Below are 21,380 nucleotides of genomic sequence, written 5' to 3' on the forward strand. Positions count from 1 at the left end.
CAGTGCTACTAAATCACATTTACCATCGATTTTTGAAACAATATTTTTTGACCCAAATCCTTCCATATGTTTGTTAAACAATTATGAAGATCTTTTTCATACCAAATTAACTTATCCATTAGTTTAGTTGTGGCTTGTTCTACATGTATATGATTTTATGAATTTTCATTGGTTAATTTAAAGAACGCTTCTGTTTGCCGGTTAGTGATATACTCAGCAATTGCTGTTCATTTGTTGTAACAGTTATATTTTGGGTAACCAACGGTATGGTACAATTTTAAAGTTTGTAAATGACGTCAATAGAATATTGACGTAGATAGATTAACATACATGTAAAATAATTCAAATGATTTAATAGCAAGGCTATTATATAGTAGAGGGTATATCAAGGACTAAGGTATTTGATTTCAGGTGTTTATTAGTGTCCCGCCCTCTAGTTATCAATCTGTTCGTCTGTTTGTCTGATATCATTTGTCCGGAGTTTGCTTTTCCTTAGCGGCCCGACTTACCTCATGATTTTACCCCTATAAGTGGCTTTAGGTAAAGGGTGTGCATTGACCTTGTATCAAGTTTTAAGGTCTAAGGTTAAGGTCATAGGAGGCATGTGTATAACCACTGACCAGACCACACGCTCTCTCTCCTTAGCCCAATCTAAGTAATACGTCAATTAGAGATTGACGTGTGGTAAAAGGTGCGCAATGATATTTAACAAGGTTTCAAAATCTGTTATCTTAAAAGATATGCTGTTAAAGAAAGGTAAATTCAATTTTGGAAATTCAGTCGGAACAGATACTTATTTAGTATGACATGTAAATTTGATTTCTATAGATTTCATACTGAGAGAAGTAAGTAATAATCTGCTTTGCTATGACGATTGGAAATGCACGGCATGTTCTACTGCTTAAAGCTCATTTTGACAAAGGACATTCCGCCTAATAATTACACTGAGGCGAATCAGGTACACAAACTGTGTTTGACTTTATCATATTCATGAATAATAAAGCTGACATCTGAAACAGAATTCTTCATATTTGTGTTCTCTTGGCTGCTCTTAATGTTAAGTGCTATTTTTAAATAAATAACCACTGAAAATATTACCGACTTGCATTTTATGTAGAACTTTTTACCTTGTAGATAATACATGAGGACATTGATCATTTCTTGAGCGTCAGAAAAACCTTACACCCCCTCTTCATTGATTATATTAATCTTGTACATACACTTTTAGCTCATCTGGCACAGAGGCTAATGTTAGACGATCTCACCTTTGATCTCAGTCACACTTTTACAAAAGGAACATAAAGTGGAAAAGTGAGACTAAGATTAAAAGTGAGCTCGTCTAACGTTTATGTCCCGTGGCTTTAGCTGAAAGCCCAAGTGTTCTAAAGTGATCACTTTTTGTCCGTCTGTCCGTCCGTCTATAAACTTTTTAGATTTCTGTCGTTTTCTTCTCAAGAACCATTGGACCAAGTTCAACTCAACTTGGCAAACATCCCTGTAGGTGAAGGGGATTCAAACTTGTTAAAGGGATATGCCTTCATGCAAGTGGAAATGATCAAAGGAATAAATGAAGGACAATATTTTAAAATCTTCTCAACAGTTTCTCGAAAATGGAAACGACGACAGGGGCTTGATGTTTATATATGTACAAAAGTGGGAAAGTGGGAATATCGTAATGCAGTTTTGATCGAAGTTATGGCTATTGTTGCTCGGGTGAGCGAATTGGCCCATGGGGCTCTTGTTCTGAATTATCCTAGGTTTTAGTCGTTTTCTATTGCCTTTTGATTATGTTGCAAAGTGATTTAACATATTCCGATTTATCAAACTGTCACATTATACGTAAGTCTCTCTGTCGAAGCCATTGCTTTACAACGGTGTTGTTATACAGGCTGATGATTGTAATGCTTATAAATTTCAAACAATTCTTTATTGTTTTTTTTAACTATGAGCCTTTCTCAAATGTAATTGTACTGTTAGTGTGACCAAAAAAGTTAGAATATTTTGCTTTAGAAATAAAGACAACCAAAAAGTTTATTATATATAAATATAAATATAAAAGAATTTTTTGATGATCAAATTATGATAACACCTTTACTGCAGTTAGTAGTTATGATTCATGGCATATTTTCGGGGCGGGATACACTTTATGGATTTTTAGAATATCTGACATTATTAAACAACATAATATGTATAATTTTTACGGTACTACTGCCTAATATTTTTACACGAGTGCATGTGTGGTATCAGTTCTTCCGTGTTTGGTTTATGTATTTAGGTTTGGATGTTGAATCTTCCTGTGAATGATTACATCTCTTACCGACTTATTTAATTTTAGTTCAAATCAGGCCACGCCGCTCAGAAAGATCATGGCCGTCATCCAGGTCACCATCACGATTTCCCCGAGGGAAGATATCTCGGCGACCACGGCCAGCATCACCATGGGCACCATCATCACCATGGCGAGCATCAATACAAACACCATCACCATGGAGAAAACAAACATGGCCATGACCACGATCGCCATCATCACCACCATCATGGCTAGTAGCAAAACCAGTCTATACCTCCAAAACAAAATTTAAAAAAATTGTGTGTAAATTGTCAAAAAAGTCAGTAACTCATAATTCAACTGCATTTTATTTTCTTGGTATAGGCAATCACGACATAAGCCGAGTTGCCTATCGGCCACGGAAATCCACATACCCAATGATCAGTGTTGACGAAGCACTTAAAATAGTATTGGAGCATGCGCAACCCTTGGGCGCAGAGGAAATTGGATTGCGAGGTTGTTTTACGATAAGATTTTAAGAAATTTGCCTTGACACTTTTTATAACAACATAACGAGTTTCAGAGACTCAAAAAGAGAGAGAGAGAGAGAGAGAGAGAGAGAGAGAGAGAGAGAGAGAGAGAGAGAGAGAGAGAGAGAGAGAGAGAGAGAGAGAGAGTATTTTAGGGTGTTTTGTGTCATTTGGTTCTTGATAATATCGAAGACATAATCAGAGATTCTGAAAGAGAGGCGAAGCAAATATCTTTAAAAGAAGTCTATTTTTGGCAATACTTCTCAAACGATTGATTGTATCAATATAATATTTGATTGTAGAAATCAAATTAAGAAGTGCTCAATAATACGTTCTTCATGGACGCCAATTTTGATTAAGTTACACTGTACGAAGACAATCTAAATGAGGAATAGAAGGAAAAGAAACAACAATTCCTAAGCATATTAGTAGATTGGAGGAGGAGGTTCTTAACTTCACAAATATACAAATGAGTACATAAAATAACAGCTCCGAAAATGTTTCATATTTCATTTACAGTATTTGTCTGATCGTATCTTTGAAAGTCTATGCTTATTTGTAGATAAAATGCAATTATTTTATTACTAAATAAGTTTCGCCATTATTTGTCGCTCTCCTAAGTTTTATAGTCGGTTTCAAAAATTGTATTCTGCGAAATATTTTACTGAGTGGCCGATTGACGTAAACAGTCTTGTATAGTAATATCAGATTTGAATCTCTGCAGTCAAAAGTATAATCTGTTTTATTTTTTCAGAGTGCTTGTGTAGATTTCTTGCTGATGACGTCCATGCGATTGATCCACTACCTCCGTTTCCTGCCTCAGTCAAAGATGGCTATGCAGTAATAGGTATGTGTATAACATCACTAATTAATCAAGGAGTTCGGCCATTCATTCACTTCTATCAAAGACCTCGATTTCAAATGGAATGTCACCGAATTGTTGAACAAGAAATGCATTACATAAAATAATCTTTTCTTAGTCTATATCCATTATCATTTTTATTGAATTTTTTGAAAGAAAAATTGTATGTGTAATTTTTTATATATTTATTAAATGTTAGCCGCTGATGGTGCTGGAAACAGACTGGTTCTTGGAGATTCCACGGCGGGCTCAGTGGTAAGTTATTGTATAATGCAAACTAATTATAGTGGTTAGTACTTGTATAATATGAACTGTTTGTGATGATAAGTTATTGTGTAATACAAACTGGTTAAAGTGGTAAGTTATTGTGTAACAAAAACAGGTTGTAATGGTTAGAAATTGTTTAATCCAAACTGGTTATAGTGGTAGGTTATTGTGCAATACAAAGTGGTTATAGTGGTAAGTTATTGTGTAATACAGACAGGTTGTAATGGTTAGAAATTGTGTAATATAAACTGGTTATAGTGGTAGGTTATTGTGTAACAAAAACAGGTTGTAATGGTTAGAACTTGTGTAATACAAACTGGTTATAGTGGTAGGTTATTGTGCAATACAAGTTATAGTGGTAAGTTATTGTGTAATACAAACAGGTTGTAATGGTTAGAACTTGTGTAATACACACTGGTTATAGTGGTAGGTTATTGTGCAATACAAAGTGGTTATAGTGGTAAGTTATTGTGTAATACAAACAGGTTGTAATGGTTAGAAATTGTGTAATACAAACTAGTTATAGTGGTAGGTTATTGTGCAATACAAAGTGGTTATAATGGTAAGTTATTGTGTAATACAAACAGGTTGTAATGGTTAGAAATTGTGTAATACAAATTGGTTGTAATGGTAGGTTATTGTGCAATACAAAGTGGTTATAGGGGTAAGTTATTGTGTAATACAAACAGGTTGTAATGGTTAGAAATTACGTTATAAAAATTGGTTATAGTGGTTAGTTTTTGTGTAATACAGACTGGTTGTAGTGGTATTTTATTGTGTAATACAAACTGGTAAACGAACTGGTTTTAGTGGTAAGTTATTGTATAATGGAATTGCTAATTGTTAAATGATACGAATTGGTTAATGGTAAGTTATTGCATGATGTGGTTTGGACATTAGTTCGTTATTATATACATGTAGTACGCATGGGTTTATGTTTAGTTATATTTATTTATAAATTGGATTAAATCGTTTTAAATAATTTTAAAGCACAAATTTGTCAATTGTAAGTTGATAAGGAATAAAATGTTTATTTATACTGTATTTTACGTACAATTAGCACAGTTTTCATAATTATGTAGTGAAGAGATAATGCGTAAGATAACTGGATCAGTGGTATGTTAATGGTAAGTAATGGAAGGTTAATGTTAAAGATGTTCTGCGGTAACTCATTTCAAAATATTACTCAGTCAAAGGTTGTTTATGTCTTTAGTTATGCATAACCGCAGTATTAATGTAAGCAGCGTAGTTGTGTTTTGCCGCATGGTTGGTAATTTAGTGGTAGGGAGTTAGGTATTTCCGCGATATTTAAAAATGTAGACAATGAAATAAGATGAGTGTTAAGTTTTTTAATTTCAGCAGGATTAGACAAGTAAATGTCTATTCAATAAGAAAAGTGTTATATGTTGTGAATAACCGGAAATAAAGTAAATGTGTAAACAATGTGTTGTGGTTATCACTGCAGTTATTTACATGTTACCAGTGCTACCCTGACAGCTTGTGCCTGTACCGTCTATGTCGTTATATATCTTTATCTGATGTAACTCTTATTCCACCGTTTGTGATGATAGCGCAAAAGAAGGCACTAGTCTTTTCCCTGCCTGATGCCTGATCCACTTCCTCCCTGTCAATATGTGCTCTACAAATTTTATTTGGTTAAGATTTTAAAATGCATAGTATACGTTTTCTTGATACCTAATTGACATAACCTAAAATAATAAATGACAATGCGCAAAATTGTCCGACTCTAAAACTAGTAAGATTCCATAATGAAATGAATTGAGTGAGAGCGATGTTGATTTGTACAAGTGTATGACTGATTTTGGTTTATCGTAACGTGCCTTGGGACTAAAGGGTCTATCAGTCACCGTCGCATCCCGCGCGCTTATTCAAACACCTTCACATTAAACTGAGCACCGTTCGATCACTCGGGCACTTTATGGCCCTGTTTGCTGTTTTGGAACGGACGAAGCACGACAATTAGTCTTTCCTTAGAGACACACTTTTGAATCAGAAATGCAATTTATCTCCATTCCGCCCCAAAATTTTCCATTCCGTCGAAGTTTTTCCCCTTCTTCATTAACAAATTTTGAATCATGTGTAGGTTTTGGCATATTTGAAATTTTAATATACTTATTGGACGCCGAGTCAAAATTGTGAATTAATTGTTTTTAATCATATTTAATATTAATAAAGGTAGGAGGAATCCCGTCGTATAATGATAAATTTTACGACAATGGAGAAATAAATTTACCAATTATACGGAAAACCGTGTTTCCCATTGTTTCTTATGTAAATTGCGGAGACCTATAGAGAGATAGGCAACATATGCTGTTGAATTATTCAGTAGATTGAGCAATTATGGGTTGATGGAGGGTAGCGCAGGAGCTTGGTCCCACTGGGTCTTGTGTCAATTTATGAATGGAATTTTAGGCCCGACTGACGTAGTATTTGCGGTGCGTTCCGTTTACTTTACGGAACAACAAGTTTCTCTCTCACAGAGATTGCCGGTGCGTTCTTTTTCGTCCTTAGATCTTGGCCGGTTTTCCTGACGACCCAAGTGCTTTCCGTTTAGTGGGCAGATAAACATCTTATTCTCACGGCGCTGTTCACCCCTAAATAAAAAATTCATGAGTTCTTTAGTACGCAACAATCGGGCGTGTTGCTTCCATTGATTGAAAGTGTAAAACGGTCAACCCTTGTCAAACAGTCTACAACTCAGAAACAATACTAAAATATAGATAAACAAAAGGTCAATAATGAGGGGGCTGAGTTAATTACACAACAGTTCATCTATCATGCTGCCTAACTTGTTATATTGTTATTTTGATTTATATGTATTATATCAATTTATAATTCAGTTTATAATTTCTTTAGCGAAAACGTGAATTGTACAAAGATTGTACATTATTTGGAAATATCAGATTGTCCAGGTCAAGGTTTTTTATAGGCTAAAGGAGAATACTATTTAAGTAAATCTCCATGAATATACTTATTTACTTACACAGTTTTTACAAGTTCATATAGATTGAGTAGACAGAAATTTATTGATCCAAAACCATGGGAATAAAGAAAATCCTATTGAATAGATGATCATGAAGAGCAAGAGGTCATGATTTACATGTATATATTAAAAGATTACAGTTCACAAGCAAAGTTTCTGATCAGGCCATCGTTAAAAGACATTTGTTTGGAATTGCCGCCTGGATGTTTCTAGACCCAGGAAGGGGGGGGGGAATTTTTTTTTGGCCGGGCTCTGCTGAAAGCAGAGTCCTGGCTGTAGGCAGGCAAATCGCCAATGTTACTATAAATAGCACAACTTCAAAAGTAAACAAAAAACCAAACAGCGTCAAGCTTCCGCTATACCAAATAGTTACACAGAGAGCCACGTTTTGTCAAATGTGTTTGCAGTTTGTTTCTTCTTTTTTTTAATTTCGAGAGAATCTTTTTTAGTAATCTTATTAATAACGTGCTTTAAAAACAAGACTATGCATTTTGGACACATACAATGCGCATGAATTTCTATGAACTACTTTGCTGCGCATTTAAGAAATGGGGATTGAATAAATAACGCTTGTTGCAAAATTCAAGGCAGTAACTGTTGAACTTCTTTCTATTAGACAAACATATTTTTGTTTATAGCCGCTTACAAAATTTGGTCGTTCTGTGACACTTTTAGTCTTTACTATACAATATGCATAAAGACACACCAAAAGAGCCCGGCTTTCAGTACTGCAGTACTTTGATTATTTTTTAAACTTGAAATTTAACTAATTAAATCTCCACTAATGTTTATTATTTTTTGCGAATAAAATTTCATCAGCGGGGGTATTTCAATGAGGCTGGGGACAATTCCAAACAAACACTAATTTTATTTTGGAAAGAATGAATGAAATCAAAAGATCAACCTCAACAGGATGTTACACTGTCATGCATTGTTTAAAATAAATATAATTAAGTACAATGAAAAAAAAATAATTCTTGTTATACTCGCGGTTGTTTAGACCCAAGGAAATGGACCGATTTTTGTAGTTTTTTTGTCTACATTTGTTGCAGCCAAAGGGCGTTGTGACATCTGGATTTTGTGTACGCATCAACACGGGGGCACCACTTCCAGTCGGGGCCGATTCCGTCGTACAAGTGGAGGACACTATTCTCGTCAGAGAAGAAGACGATGGCCGAACGGAAGTGGAAATTAAGATCATGGTGGCGCCAAAACGAGGACAGGACATCCGGTACGCTTCTTATTGATAGAGCTATAGCAGAGATAGAAAAGTTGTCCCTGAATAGACAACTGCAGCTGGGAGAGAGCCGTAACCACGTGACCTGATGGCTAGCTAGCGTTACTTAACCTAGCGCGAAACCACTTTGTAAAATTGCAAAATTTCTGTTTATTAAAAATTACTCGCCCGGGAAATAACCAGACCTAACACCCATATGTTTTATTAGCAACATCGTCACTGTTTAAATTCAATTTCATAACCAATGTAGAAAATATAAATTATGATATTCATAGATTTAAAAATCTGCTTTGTCATATACGTCATTGAATATGATGTTATTGAAATACATTTATTTTTGCAGGCCCGTTGGTTCAGATATTGCCAAAGGAGAGAAGGTTTTAGAGAAATCCCAAAAGATTGGTCCTTCAGAGCTAGGCATTCTGGCAACAGTAGGAGCAGCCAGAGTCACGTGTTATAGACTTCCTGTTGTAGGAGTAATGTCAACCGGAAATGAGGTATCACATCAAATTGATCTTCTTTGGTTTTTCTGCGGGTGTTTACGTTGTGTTTTCATTTGCTTCTCTTTCTTTGATTATTTTGAATTCGGAAAAAGTGAAACAATATCAGCAAACATTGTCAATAAACGTTTTCCACATTGATAATCTGGTAATTGTGTGTTCCTGTCTGACAGTTGGTAGAACCTGATGAGGCCCTACAGGAGGGTAAGATTAGGGACAGTAACAGGACTACACTGATAGCCCAGCTCCTGGAGCATGGATTCCCCGTCGTGGACCTTGGTGTAGCAGACGACACGTAAGTGGTCACATACAAGCATACATACAACATACATACAAGTGACAGGGATGATGAAGTATGAAAAAGATTTTGAATATGATTTTTCGATTGATTGATATACAGGGTATATTTCCGGTGGATTTTTTAAAAATAAAAGAAAATAAATTGTTCTCATATATGTGTTTGCTCGCATTTTTCATTAGATGAAATACAACAAGAGTATGTTATTTGAACAAGTATATGTCGAAAGTTTTATATTAACAATGCAAAATTTAACTAATGATATTGTATGATAAAAAAGGGGTGGTTACGGTAATATTTTACTTCATCTGGGAATTATTTTGTCGCTTGTTTTCTCTTTTATTTCTAGAATAAAACTTCAAAAATTCAGATGCATGAATGACTGTCTGAAATCAATTCATATTTGGTTCTGTGCTTCATATTACAGAGTAGAGGCATTACTTACAAAACTGACAGAATCGTTACGTAAATGTGACGTCATTGTGACATCCGGTGGGGTATCCATGGGTGACAAGGTACTTACAGTTTTAAGACTTTAAATGGGACTAATTGTTAAAATAATGTATTTTCTTTGTTCTTTAGTTCTCAAAAATTGTGGTAAATACAACCGTTTTGAGACTAATTATGTTGATCTTAGGTTACTATTGTCCTTACTGAGCTAAAAAGGGGACCAAACTAAAAATGATTCGGATATTCAAAAGTCATTTAAATATCTTGATTCACAACAGATACATGTCATATTTCAAATGTAAGATGTTTATGAATCGTAAAATGTCGATAAAAAAAAGGTGTGATCAACGTCCAAATGCGCGCATAGTCGTATCTGGCTAATGTAGACTAATTCAAATGTAAGGCTAAAGGTTATTTACTAACTGCTAATGATACAAAACTGATCTCTTGTCTCTGGACAAATTGAATGCGGACATAAGATATGCAAAAATTACCAGTTAAATTAATTCAAGATTGATTTTGCAAAGTAATTGATTTGCTTGTCAATATTTCAGATACTAGTAGGCCACCCAGCCCTCCACTTTTAAAAACGATGTGCACGATTGCTTTATAGATATTTTTTTTTTTGTATGAAGATGATAATAATTATATTCATGTGTTTAAAAGTAATTTACGGCATGTGTTTGTTTTGATTAAAACTATTTTATTTTGATTAAGGATCTGCTAAAACACGTCCTAACTGACCTGAATGCAGATCTGAAGTTCGGGCGAGTCTTCATGAAGCCAGGGTAAGACATAGCTAATGTATTTGCTTTGGAAATGGATTATTATTGTGCCTTGCATTTCTAATTAATTGATTTAAATCAAGGAATATTTATTAAAATGGTATTTATACATGTACATGTAGTTGTCAAATTATCGATTATTCAATTAGATAGCTGTCAAATTATCGATTATTCAATTAGATAGCTTTCTTCTGGATCTCATTGAAAGAATGTGTGGGTCTGTGGAAATTTCATCTTATTTCATTAAACAATAAATGAAATAAAATGTTGTAGTTACATTTTGGTAAAAAAAAATCAATGTTATTCTATATCCGCTTGATGGCGCTCCACCGGAAATGCCAAAAGAGCATAGCACTAAACGTTGCGATTACAGATGTCTGTTGTTGCATTAAGAATCTCAATAATAAGACTTATTCCTGTGCTGAGGTTGTTTTTATCTTTGACAAATTGATACAGAATTCATCCTGAAAAAGAAAACAGACGCGGGTTACGCAGGTAGACGTGAATTGAGTGTATTTATGATGTTATTATTTATGAAAATCTGATAAATATCCATTAATAATCCATTTATCGTTCTACGACTCATTCACTAATAATGACCAAAATGGTTCAAACCTCTTGTTTGATCCTGTCTTCATATAAGACATTTCATAACTAACTTGACAGCTGCTGATTTCAAATATATCGTTGACAGGTCGATTATGACGTCTTTGAAATTAAGTTTAAAGATATTTTGGGGCGTAGGAACGTATTTCACGATTTGATGACGTCAGCAAGCCCACCTGACTTAGTTGTCGTCCGTTGACACTTAATGGCTTGCCGTAAACTGAACTAAGTATTACAGAGTACCAGGGATGTAAGGGCGTGGTCATGGAAGGAGCCAGTGCAAAAGTGATTTTGACTTTTTCAACCGGCGCCTAATTAGATTATATTAGCGGCGTTTGTTGTCAGCCATAGAGGCGGAGCGCTCGCATTTCCAGGTCTATCTGCCGATTATCTTTGACAAACATGTAAGATGCGTAGAGTTTGTTTTCATAATAAAGTTTATCACACGTCGATGTATCGAAATCTGCAAAAGAACATACGTGTCGGGTCGTTGCCCTGGCTATCAGTAGAAACACCACGTTAAACAATGTCGGAATATCAATACATGGATCGTAATCATCGGCTTTAAATCATTTGCATTCTCGAAGACGATTTAGTGAGCACTTAAACAGTATTTGACCAGACTGTACATTGTATTATATGTAGCTACTTTTTGTCAAATTTCGGATAATCTTTGTTCAATGATAAAGACAGATTTTTAGGGAATTTCTTTTTTTATCCTTTTAAATGCCATGTATATATGATAGACATTAGAATAACTTGAGACGAACTGACCAACAGGCAAAATCCACCTTCCCCTAATAATAAAAGTATCTTTATTATTATTAATATGCGTTTTAAATTTTTCATGTTGCGATGTTATTATAAGTTATTTTTCTGTGAAAACATCAAGCTACTTTAAAACTTCTGTTTGACGCGAATTTGACGTAGATTTCTTGTTGCGAAGTAGAACCCTTCACTAGATTGTTTTTATTTACTGGGATAAAAGTGTCCGTTTATTGTGGTATTACAATTTTCAGTGATAACTTCCGTTTTATACAAAAGGAAGAGCAAATAAAGAGTATTTTAAGTAGTATTTTATTTACAAACATGTTTCAAATAAAAACACGCACTTTTCACGTAAACACCTGTTAAGATGCAGATCGTGTTCGTTTTTGCTGTAAGTGCACCGAACCTTTGATTGTACGGCAAATACCCGGTTTGCCCTCACTGTTGGAAGGAGTGGGAAACAGCACGAGCCTTCTGCCGTACCAGTCATTTCAGCATCAGCTCGCAAATTCCTACATACGGAGGGAATTGAAACGCCACCGGTAATGATTTTCGGAACGCCTCTTTATTTATTTTGAGCGTACGATGGGCTTCAATGCACCGAATTTCAACAAAAAAGTATTTAACTGATATTTATAATGTTCCTAACTCCTGAGGAAAATGAGCAAGAAACGCCCCCTAACAGCAGAAAAATAAAATTCTTCAGCAAGTATTTAAATTTTGCGAACAGCTTAGTTCATGTACATACCTCTCCAATGGGCAAAAGATTCCAAGAATTTGTTATTAATATTGTCATTAGTGTGTTTTATGTGTTATGACGAAATTACTATTTTGCATATCCATCTATTCCAAACATAGCAAAGATTAGCTTGTGTTACTCAATTTATTTTGATTCACGCAAAGAATACAATCAATAGTGATGTCGCGAAAAACACATTAAAAACTGTTAACTTAATAATAAAAAGGAGTACATGAACAGTAAACCTTCGCCAAAGCTCTTCATCAGCATGCATATTATTGAATCAACATTGTTAAAATGTAAAGATTAAGATTAACGATGTAAAACAACTACAAATGTGATAACACTATGCTATATAAACGCTTGTGCTATTTGCTGACCAAGCGGATTCTTCCACCTTTCTTTAGTTCAATAACACCTCCATTATATATATGCCGATACAACAATAGATGCCGAGAAAGCTCTGCTACTGCTCAAATTTAATGAAAAGTATTAAAAACTGCATATCTGTAACTATTAAGCTGGAAATCGCAATAAACCTTATGCTATGAAGTCATTGTTTTATATTCTAATTCCCAAGATAAGTTTTAAGAAATACATGTATATGGTTAAAAACGTTTTTAAAATTAAGACGTATAAAGATAAATTTCCAGTCATATAGCCATGCACAATAAGATTATAATATAGCATTGAATCATGATTTTTTGAAGTATTCACTCTCATAACTGCAGCAGTGTGTGCATACAAATTGAGTAACGCGCGTTAGCGCGTTATGACAATTTGTATGAACACACCGCTGCAGTTATGAGAGTGTATACTTCAAAAAATCATGATTTAATGCTTATATTTACATTTTTTAACTTCTTGCCTTGTCTGCAAATGTGATTCATACCTTAAAATTCCTATCTTATCCTAAGAGTAAGTTAATATTAATGGAAGAGCCACAGTAACAGCCACAAGCGTGAACTTTGATTTTCGCTTGTGACGTTGCAGTTTACAGCGTTCAACGTTTGTGACGTCATAATAAAACTCGTCAATTTGACCTTTGACTACTTGTTGCATTTAGAGGCATTTGAAGATCACAGAATTTAATGGAAAAACACAGTAGAATGTAAATATAAATAAATAACCTGTAAAATAAAGTTAGATTATGAAAAAATTCAGTATAGTTTTCTATATGAAGGAGGCATCCATGTTCCGCCGAATACTGTCTTTCGAAATACAAACTAAAATTTAGCTTTGACTATATATAGATATTTGTTTCATTCCACATAAAAAATGTTCATCAGCGAAATTTTAAAAACGATCAGATGATGTAAGGAATAAGAAATCATTCTTTTAGTATTATGAGGTGATAATTTTGGTCGGGGCGTCGTCAAATCCAATAAAGCCCGAAGGGCGATATGATAGATTTGATTACGCTCCGTCCGAAATCATTACCTCATAATATTCAAATAATGATTCCTAATTACTTTAATTTATATCATTTCCAATTTGGACACTTTTTTAAAAACAACATTTTAAAACCACCATTTTTTTTATGTAGCACATGTTTTGTATTACTACGCGGCGCAACCGATACCGTTTTTCGGTTATGCTATAAGACACGCCCATTTTGTATCTTTCATCTTCTATGAAATTATTGGGCTATAGGCTTCAAAATGGATTCGCAATGTTATCAGAGACAAAGACAATTAACAATGCAAATATTAGATTATAAATAATATAGTTCACTAGTATTATCGCCTGCACTGACATCGAATTGTCCCCTACCATCTTAAGCAATTACTAGAACACCAGATTTTGTTCCACGTCCATCCAATCAGGTAGTTTTACCTCACACATGCAAAAGTCTTTAATGTAACCGTGACTCAATCACCTGTGTTTGAATACAAATGGACGGAGAAATGAAGAAAACATTGCTGGCTCCTGTTTGCCATTAGAATACGCTCTTCATCTTGCCGAAGACCTACAGCGCCGTACTGCGGTTCCGTTCCACATCATTAACGATGTTTTTCAAAACAGACAAAGAAGCTGTAAGGCTGTTAATTCCTATTTCAAATGTTGTCTGTGCACTGAGTGACTTATACCTTAGATCTACGTGTAAACATAATATTTTCTTCGATCGGATCTCCGACCACAGAGCTGTATCGCTGACCGTGAACGCTGCAGGAACAACAGTGCATCTGTCCGTGCAGTCGCTGGGATCTGATAACAAGCAAAGCATGCCGTTGTTGAAAAAAAAATTGTTGATGGATCCAGATTCTTTATGATTTCGGCGTTCTCACGATCAAGGCTTAATTGTTGTGTAACTTATGCAGAGGCAGATAGCCTAATTATCCAGATACTGCCTCTCTGTTTTCCTTCAACAATCAGTGAATATCAAATGCAGCACTTCGTTTTTTATTTTTCCTTCTCAAAACATAAGTGCGCACCTGATAAAAAAAAATTAGGTCGTTGACATTAAGATACATAAAAAAAACCCATCAATTTCACTAATAACCAATGACTTGTGAAATGATGTTAAAAGAATTCAAAGTTTTACTCTATAAAAGTAGCCCACTTTCAAACGAACTGCTTTTAAAATTCTACTGTATTAAATTTTCTTTTAAATAATTCAATAAGCGTTTATTGATTTATTATCTGAATCAATAGCAACACTGATTTAGAAACGTTGATACAAAATCAGTATCTCGAATTCTCGATTGATTTAGAATCTGAACAACCAAAAATATTGGTAGTAATGATACATGCACAGTGCATTCAATTGCTTTCTTAAGAATGCTTTACACAAAGAAATCTTATTTTTAAGGAAACCAACTGCTTTTGCAACCCTCGAAGAAGGAAGGAAGCTTTTCTTTGGACTACCTGGAAATCCGGTTTCTGCCATCGTGACCTGTAACCTTTACGTCATACCAGCTCTGAATAAAATGGCGGGAAACCCGTCTCCAAAACGAACGATGATAAGAGCGAGGGTAAGTTAACATTGATATATTATTTATTTACTCTTTTATCAAACCAATAGTTGCCTCATACTAAAAATCAACGTTGTCCATTTTTTGAACTTTGAAGCCGGCCAGTGCAAAGAAATTAAAAACTGATTAAAGTATGAATTTTGGGGATTTTTTGCAGACTTTCTGCACACTTTGTTTATAATATCTCTGAACTTTTTAGGCTTCGTTAAAAAACCCGATTGTCCGACATACGTATTGATGAAACCAGATTTCAGTGCTCATGATTTTAATGTATTTGCGGTAGTAGTTATTAGTATTATTATTAGAAGTAATTATTATTCAGCTATTTGCACATGACTCTTCTGGTGTACTCTGTGAATTGATGCATTTTTTGTATGCATACTAGTAATAATAATTATCAGTTAGTAGTACATACCGAGAACAAAGACTTATTAAAATTGTCTTTCACTTATTAACATTTATTAAATAGTCACGGAGTGGTCCTGGGCTCGTTGACAATTAAATATTGTTAATTAGTAAAAGATGGCATTATATATTAAATTGATACATTTTAAAGTTAATGTCATATTGGAAAAATAAAAATAAATGGTTCATTTTACACTCGAATTGTTAATCAAAATATTAATGGAATATTTTGTTCATTATTCGAGCAAAATTTAGAGCTCTGTATTCGTAAAATATGTATTAATGCAGCGAGAGAAAATTTGACCAAAATATTTAGCTTATTTACAAGTACATGTACCAATTAAAAAACATGTCAAAACATTATATTGTGAAAATTTGTGGATATGTTACAATCTTTAGAAATCTTTACAAAACTAAATTATAGCGAGAAGCGGTTTGATACGTAATATTGTGACGTAAGTGGCAGGTTACAAGATAAAACGTCAGTTTTATAAGTCGTCAGATATCTGAGTGCAAGGATGTTAACAAAATATTTAGCTGTCAAGGTTTCTAAGAAAAGATTGAAGCAAACCGTGATCTGACAAAGTCACATAGTCCTTTCTGAATACAGTTTTAAAATCTGTGAACAATATTTGACAGCCAGAGGTTGAAAAGGTGTGTGTGTTAAGTTGTACACATGAAATATCTGATAGTATGAAAATCAGGGTAATGATGCACACACTGGAAAGGACTGGGAAAAGCTGATGTGACAGCAGCAGGGTTAAATTGTACCGTCACGTGACTGTGGACGATTTCCTGTGATGCTGCAATGTAGCGCCATCTGATGGAGTGTGATTCAGGGTACGGTGTAGAACGCATGCTAATTACTTTCCACCGAATCACATCGCTATCTGATCTCTGAATATTTACAGCACATATTCGCCTTGTGTTCTGATAAAACCATTCTTTTGATATTTGTAGGCTATAGATATGTATTGGTTTTTTATTTGGCATCATAAAAAATTGATACGCTTATTTTAGTCCGCGTTCAGATTAACAATCTTGGATGGAATGGGTTTTTTTTTCGCGTTATCAAAGACAGCATTGGTTTTCCAATGTAATGCACGATGTTGTCCTCTGAGTAACAGTATGAGCACACCAGAAATAAAGATGGTTATCTCGTCACATACCGCAGTTATCTCGCCGAGATACCAAATTCATGGGGTAACTTGAATTTTCACGCACACGTTCTCGACCCTCGAGTTTAGGCACATGTCTTTGAGATTCAACACGGAAAGTTTTGTTTCCTAAAAATTTAATTAATTCAAGTGGTCATAATCGTAGTGAAAGTATGCTGAAACTAAAAACTCGCAACATATTGATTTCAGATTGCGGACAAAATCCACCTGGACCCTCGGCCAGAGTATCACAGAGCTCTCCTTACGTGGCACCCTGACGACCCGATTCCACAAGCCATCAGTACGGGTAACCAGATGAGCAGTCGTCTGCTTAGCATGAGGACAGCAAACGCTCTTCTTGTTTTACCGCCAAAAACCGACACTGGATGAAATATCTGGTTTCAGCGCTGCGGAAACCCTTTGGAAACTCTGCGGAAACTTAAGGTTACTTTAAGTTTCCGACAGGTTTCAGCACGGAAACTTCAAGTTTCATTAAGTTTCCGCAGTGCTGAAACTTAGGCTGTCCATGAATCCAAATGGTTTCCGCAACGGAAACTTGCTGAAACTTGAAGTTTCTGCATGATTTCAATCTCCATATACGTTTGGGATACATATTGTTTACAAATGGTTTCCGCGATGGAAACTTACTGAAACTTGAAGTTTCTGCATAGTTTCAACCTCCATATACAATTGGGAAACATATTGTTTACAAAGGGTTTCCGCAACTGAAACTTACTGAAACTTTTTATATTTTTGCTTTCACAAAAGCTGAGCAAGGTTTCTACTTTATGTAAAAACAAGACAATTTCAAACAGTTCCAAATTTATTTTGTTCAAAAATCTGAAATTGTTTCCAATAATAAATAAAATACAGCCAAGATACAATAATGGAGAAACATCCATATGGCAATTCCCTTATTAGGGACTTTTATTTAAAAAATGATAAAATTGCACAAGAAAAAAAACTCCCATAGAAATCTTTACATTTGTTCTTTTTTTTCATCTCGATTAAATGCCTATCAAATCTCCCTTTAAAAATGCAACAAAGATCTTACTTTTTTAAAAATATGAATGCAATTTACAAAATAACTGCACGTACATGAATAAACAAAGAAAACTTCACTGTTACATGAACATGATACACTTGTCTCAATTTGTTTTGAACTACAATGAAAATGTACACCATAAAATATTTTTTAAAAGTCTAAAGTATCCATCTTTAAAAAAAAAAATACACTACAAGATAGTAGTTGACTATAGAGGTATGACCCAGATTTGATTTGAATATGTCAATAAATTCCAAAATGAGGTCAAAGTGACCCACTTACAAGTTGGGATAAACCTTTTCTTTGTTAGTAATATAATCTAATGTTTTACAATAGAACAGGATTTGATATCATTTTTTTGATAATCCATTAAGTCCAAAGTGAACTTTTAATTTTCACCCATGATGTACCAACTGATCAGATTTTAATATCATAAGCCTGTCAGTATTTAATAGATGACCCAGAGGGAGATATGAAAAGCTTGTTGGCCAATAAAAAGTTAACAATGGAGCAGTCTGTCAAATCATGTGCAAAAATATGATGTACACATTTAATTAATTATGCTGATTGCAACACACTTCATTCCTGATGAATATTCTTCTTTACACACGGTTTACCTTCCTACATTTCACTACTTTACCTACATTAATATTTTTAAATCCAAGACATGAAGTAAAATATACATTGTTTATATATGACAAGTATTACTACATGAACATGTACTTGCTTTTTGTAGCATGAATGTATAAAATAAAAAGTATCACACAGATCATTCACCTTACAATTCTCATCAATACCAGCATTTTACTTATGATATAAAAGCTAATTCCAATTATATATTAGTTACATAACACAGATTAAAATAAAACCCACATGGAAACAACTTTCCATTCAAGTAATTTTGTTATATAAAAATTGTAATACATGGGGTATATGTTGTCTTTATATATTTTCATATACGACATAATTGAATATTGTTTGGTGTATTTTATCATTTCTATGACCCATGCATTCATCTCCTAATGCAGTGTTTTTACATTTAATGTGGTTTCTTAATTTTTCATATATTGCTGCAAAGTTATCAATAAATGTTTAAACAAAGAAAATGGAAAAAAAGTAGTTAACACTTATCAACTTGGAGGTGTGAGGATATATGTTACATGGAGTCTAAAATATGTTATGCAATATTTGCAAATATAACAAATTATTTAAGAAAATGAAAGTTAATATCTGCAAGGTCTAATCAATCCTTTAATAAGTCAAAACCAGGGTTGGCCGGGAAATACCACTCAAAACCATGTGATTTTCTAAGAATCTAGCTTACAGACAGACATTGTAATATACTGGTATTTGATCATATAAAAAAGTACTTTTATAGTTTATAGGTTTTTTGAAATGAGAATACTTTACAGTTAAAAGGTCTTGTTCTGCAGAGGATTAGTCGGGTCGTAGAGATGTGTCCATTCGAATCAATAAGGAGTGTCCTTGGCTGTTGTTGATGTAACCCGAGTCGTAGTTTATGGAAATAGGCCTTTTTGGGGGACTTTCGAGCATTGTCCAGACCGGTGTAGCACTCATATGATCACATCATGGCTACAGCAGACTTAGTAGTTCTGGACAGTGGTAGCATTAACATTCTTCTTCTTGCGATGAACTTGTTCCTTTCACTGGGCTGTACTTTATGTCTGTTCTATTTATCTTAAACATGAATAATAAAGTTTCATTTAGATTTTTAAACAATAAACATAAGTCATTCAGCCTAACATGTAATAAAAGCATTCTGAATAAAATTGTGAATACAGAAGCTACAATGCAGTTGCCAGTTGCTGTTTAAACTATGTCATATAATGACTACAGTAGTATCTGGTCTAAAATGTTTCATTTTATGTTTGAAGCTTTGTTATTTCCATTTTGATTCTATTATTGTTTGTTGAAAAATGGAAAAACTTATCAACAATAAGTGTGTTTCACCCCCCCCCCCCCCCACCATCCACCATCGACCTCCTTTTCAAGAACTTAGACCTGGATTTCCCAAAAATTACTACAGTAAATTATAAACATCCAACACATGTAGGCCTATAAGTTAATGGTGAAAATAATCAATTTCAAAGCAATACCTTGCGTTCACATCGTCCAGCTGGTCAAAACATTCACCCGAATCACCGAACAGAGGATGCAACTAATCACCGGAAACATTGACTTTGTATGCTGTCAATGCTGAAAAAGAAAAACGTGAAAGATTTCATTTTCCGGATTTAATTAATAAAAATTGTTCGTTACATTTAGAGTTTGTAAATTGTATAATGTGCGAAAGATTCATTGTTCGTCTTGTTTACCGACCAAGCATTCATATATTAGGGACGTTTATATAATCATATATGTGTATACCCTGGATAATCTTGATTATCATGCATATAAAGTTGGTTAATGGTTAACTTGGTCAAAACGTATATCTAAAAGAGATACGGTAATAAAAATTAAAACGCCGAACCAAGTTTGAAAAAATGACGCCATCTTGATTTGATGGTGCGAGATCTCGTTTACAAATTAGAGATAAATTAGAGCCTTGAAAATGTTATTGGGGGTATCTATATTGTGGATTAAGTTACCTTGACATGAGTTCTTCGTTCCTGCATTATCTCCTTGTTGTAGAGGCTATTAATGCTTCTCAATTCTCCATTTTACAACAGCACCTTCTTGTCCATTTTAACCTTCGCTCGGAATCATAAAGTGCGCCAATACTGACCAATCAGAACCCGCTAAATCTTGGAAAAGTGCATCTTGGGATAGTTTAAAATGAATAATGTTTAATCAAAATTATCATTTTTTACCGAATAGTATACTTTTTACATGTATATTTATTTTAAATAAGAACTGTCGGAGTCAGTATTTCCTGGTTAAATACGACAAAGTATTGGCGTGTGTTTGTTACAATTGTGTTTGTAACACGTGATTAACCAAAGAAAATGGCCGACCGTTTGTTTACAAATGTCTAATGAAATTAAACAAGTTTTAATGAGACATACGTATCAGATTTTGTCTTTAACTATATTTTATTTACATGTACTGATGATTTTGCCAAACTAAATATTATAGAGCCATATATAGTTTACTGACAAGTTAGTCTTGACTTGTCCAATTTTCACCGCGATTCTAAGCACGGTCATATTCTTATTCAAAATATAGAGGTGTGAAAATATTATGTTCATCCCAGAGCAGGTTCTGCATGAACACACAGAAATCACAAATATAATTAGATGCCGATCAATTAACGGGGTCCGGTTAACAGCGTTCACCCGTACGGTGAATTTACAACTACGATGAATTGATGGCAATTATTTTACAGTAACACATGTGCACTGATTGGTCATGCGATGAACAGTACGTTAAGAATATTCATGAAATTAAAATACAAACGCGTTAAACAAGCCGGGAAGTAAGATGTACACATCGGACTGTACACTAGCCCCCCCCCCCCCCCCC

The 21,380-nt window shown here is 34.2% G+C and overlaps 1 protein-coding gene and 1 long non-coding RNA gene across 2 annotated transcripts in view; one reads left to right on the plus strand and one right to left on the minus strand.

The window, feature by feature from the left end:
* LOC128175489 (gephyrin-like) overlaps positions 1-21,380 on the plus strand; it is a 35,731-nt gene that overhangs the window by 12,475 nt on the left and 1,876 nt on the right. The window contains exons 7-17 of the mRNA XM_052841126.1: positions 2,336-2,540; positions 2,654-2,785; positions 3,554-3,646; positions 3,861-3,916; positions 7,985-8,163; positions 8,513-8,666; positions 8,843-8,964; positions 9,395-9,482; positions 10,135-10,205; positions 15,128-15,290; positions 17,063-17,229. Of these exons, the coding sequence (XP_052697086.1) occupies positions 2,336-2,540; positions 2,654-2,785; positions 3,554-3,646; positions 3,861-3,916; positions 7,985-8,163; positions 8,513-8,666; positions 8,843-8,964; positions 9,395-9,482; positions 10,135-10,205; positions 15,128-15,290; positions 17,063-17,229 (1,430 nt within the window). The remainder of the gene's footprint in view (positions 1-2,335; positions 2,541-2,653; positions 2,786-3,553; positions 3,647-3,860; positions 3,917-7,984; positions 8,164-8,512; positions 8,667-8,842; positions 8,965-9,394; positions 9,483-10,134; positions 10,206-15,127; positions 15,291-17,062; positions 17,230-21,380) is intronic.
* On the minus strand, positions 17,658-21,302 carry LOC128175491 (uncharacterized). Its single transcript, XR_008242691.1, has 3 exons — positions 20,507-21,302; positions 20,015-20,114; positions 17,658-19,595 (listed from the first exon to the last, which is right to left on the minus strand). It is a non-coding gene; the product is annotated as an uncharacterized LOC128175491 (long non-coding RNA).

Source organism: Crassostrea angulata, chromosome 3 (assembly GCF_025612915.1).
Source record: "Crassostrea angulata isolate pt1a10 chromosome 3, ASM2561291v2, whole genome shotgun sequence".
Taxonomy (NCBI): Eukaryota; Metazoa; Mollusca; class Bivalvia; order Ostreida; family Ostreidae; genus Magallana; species Magallana angulata.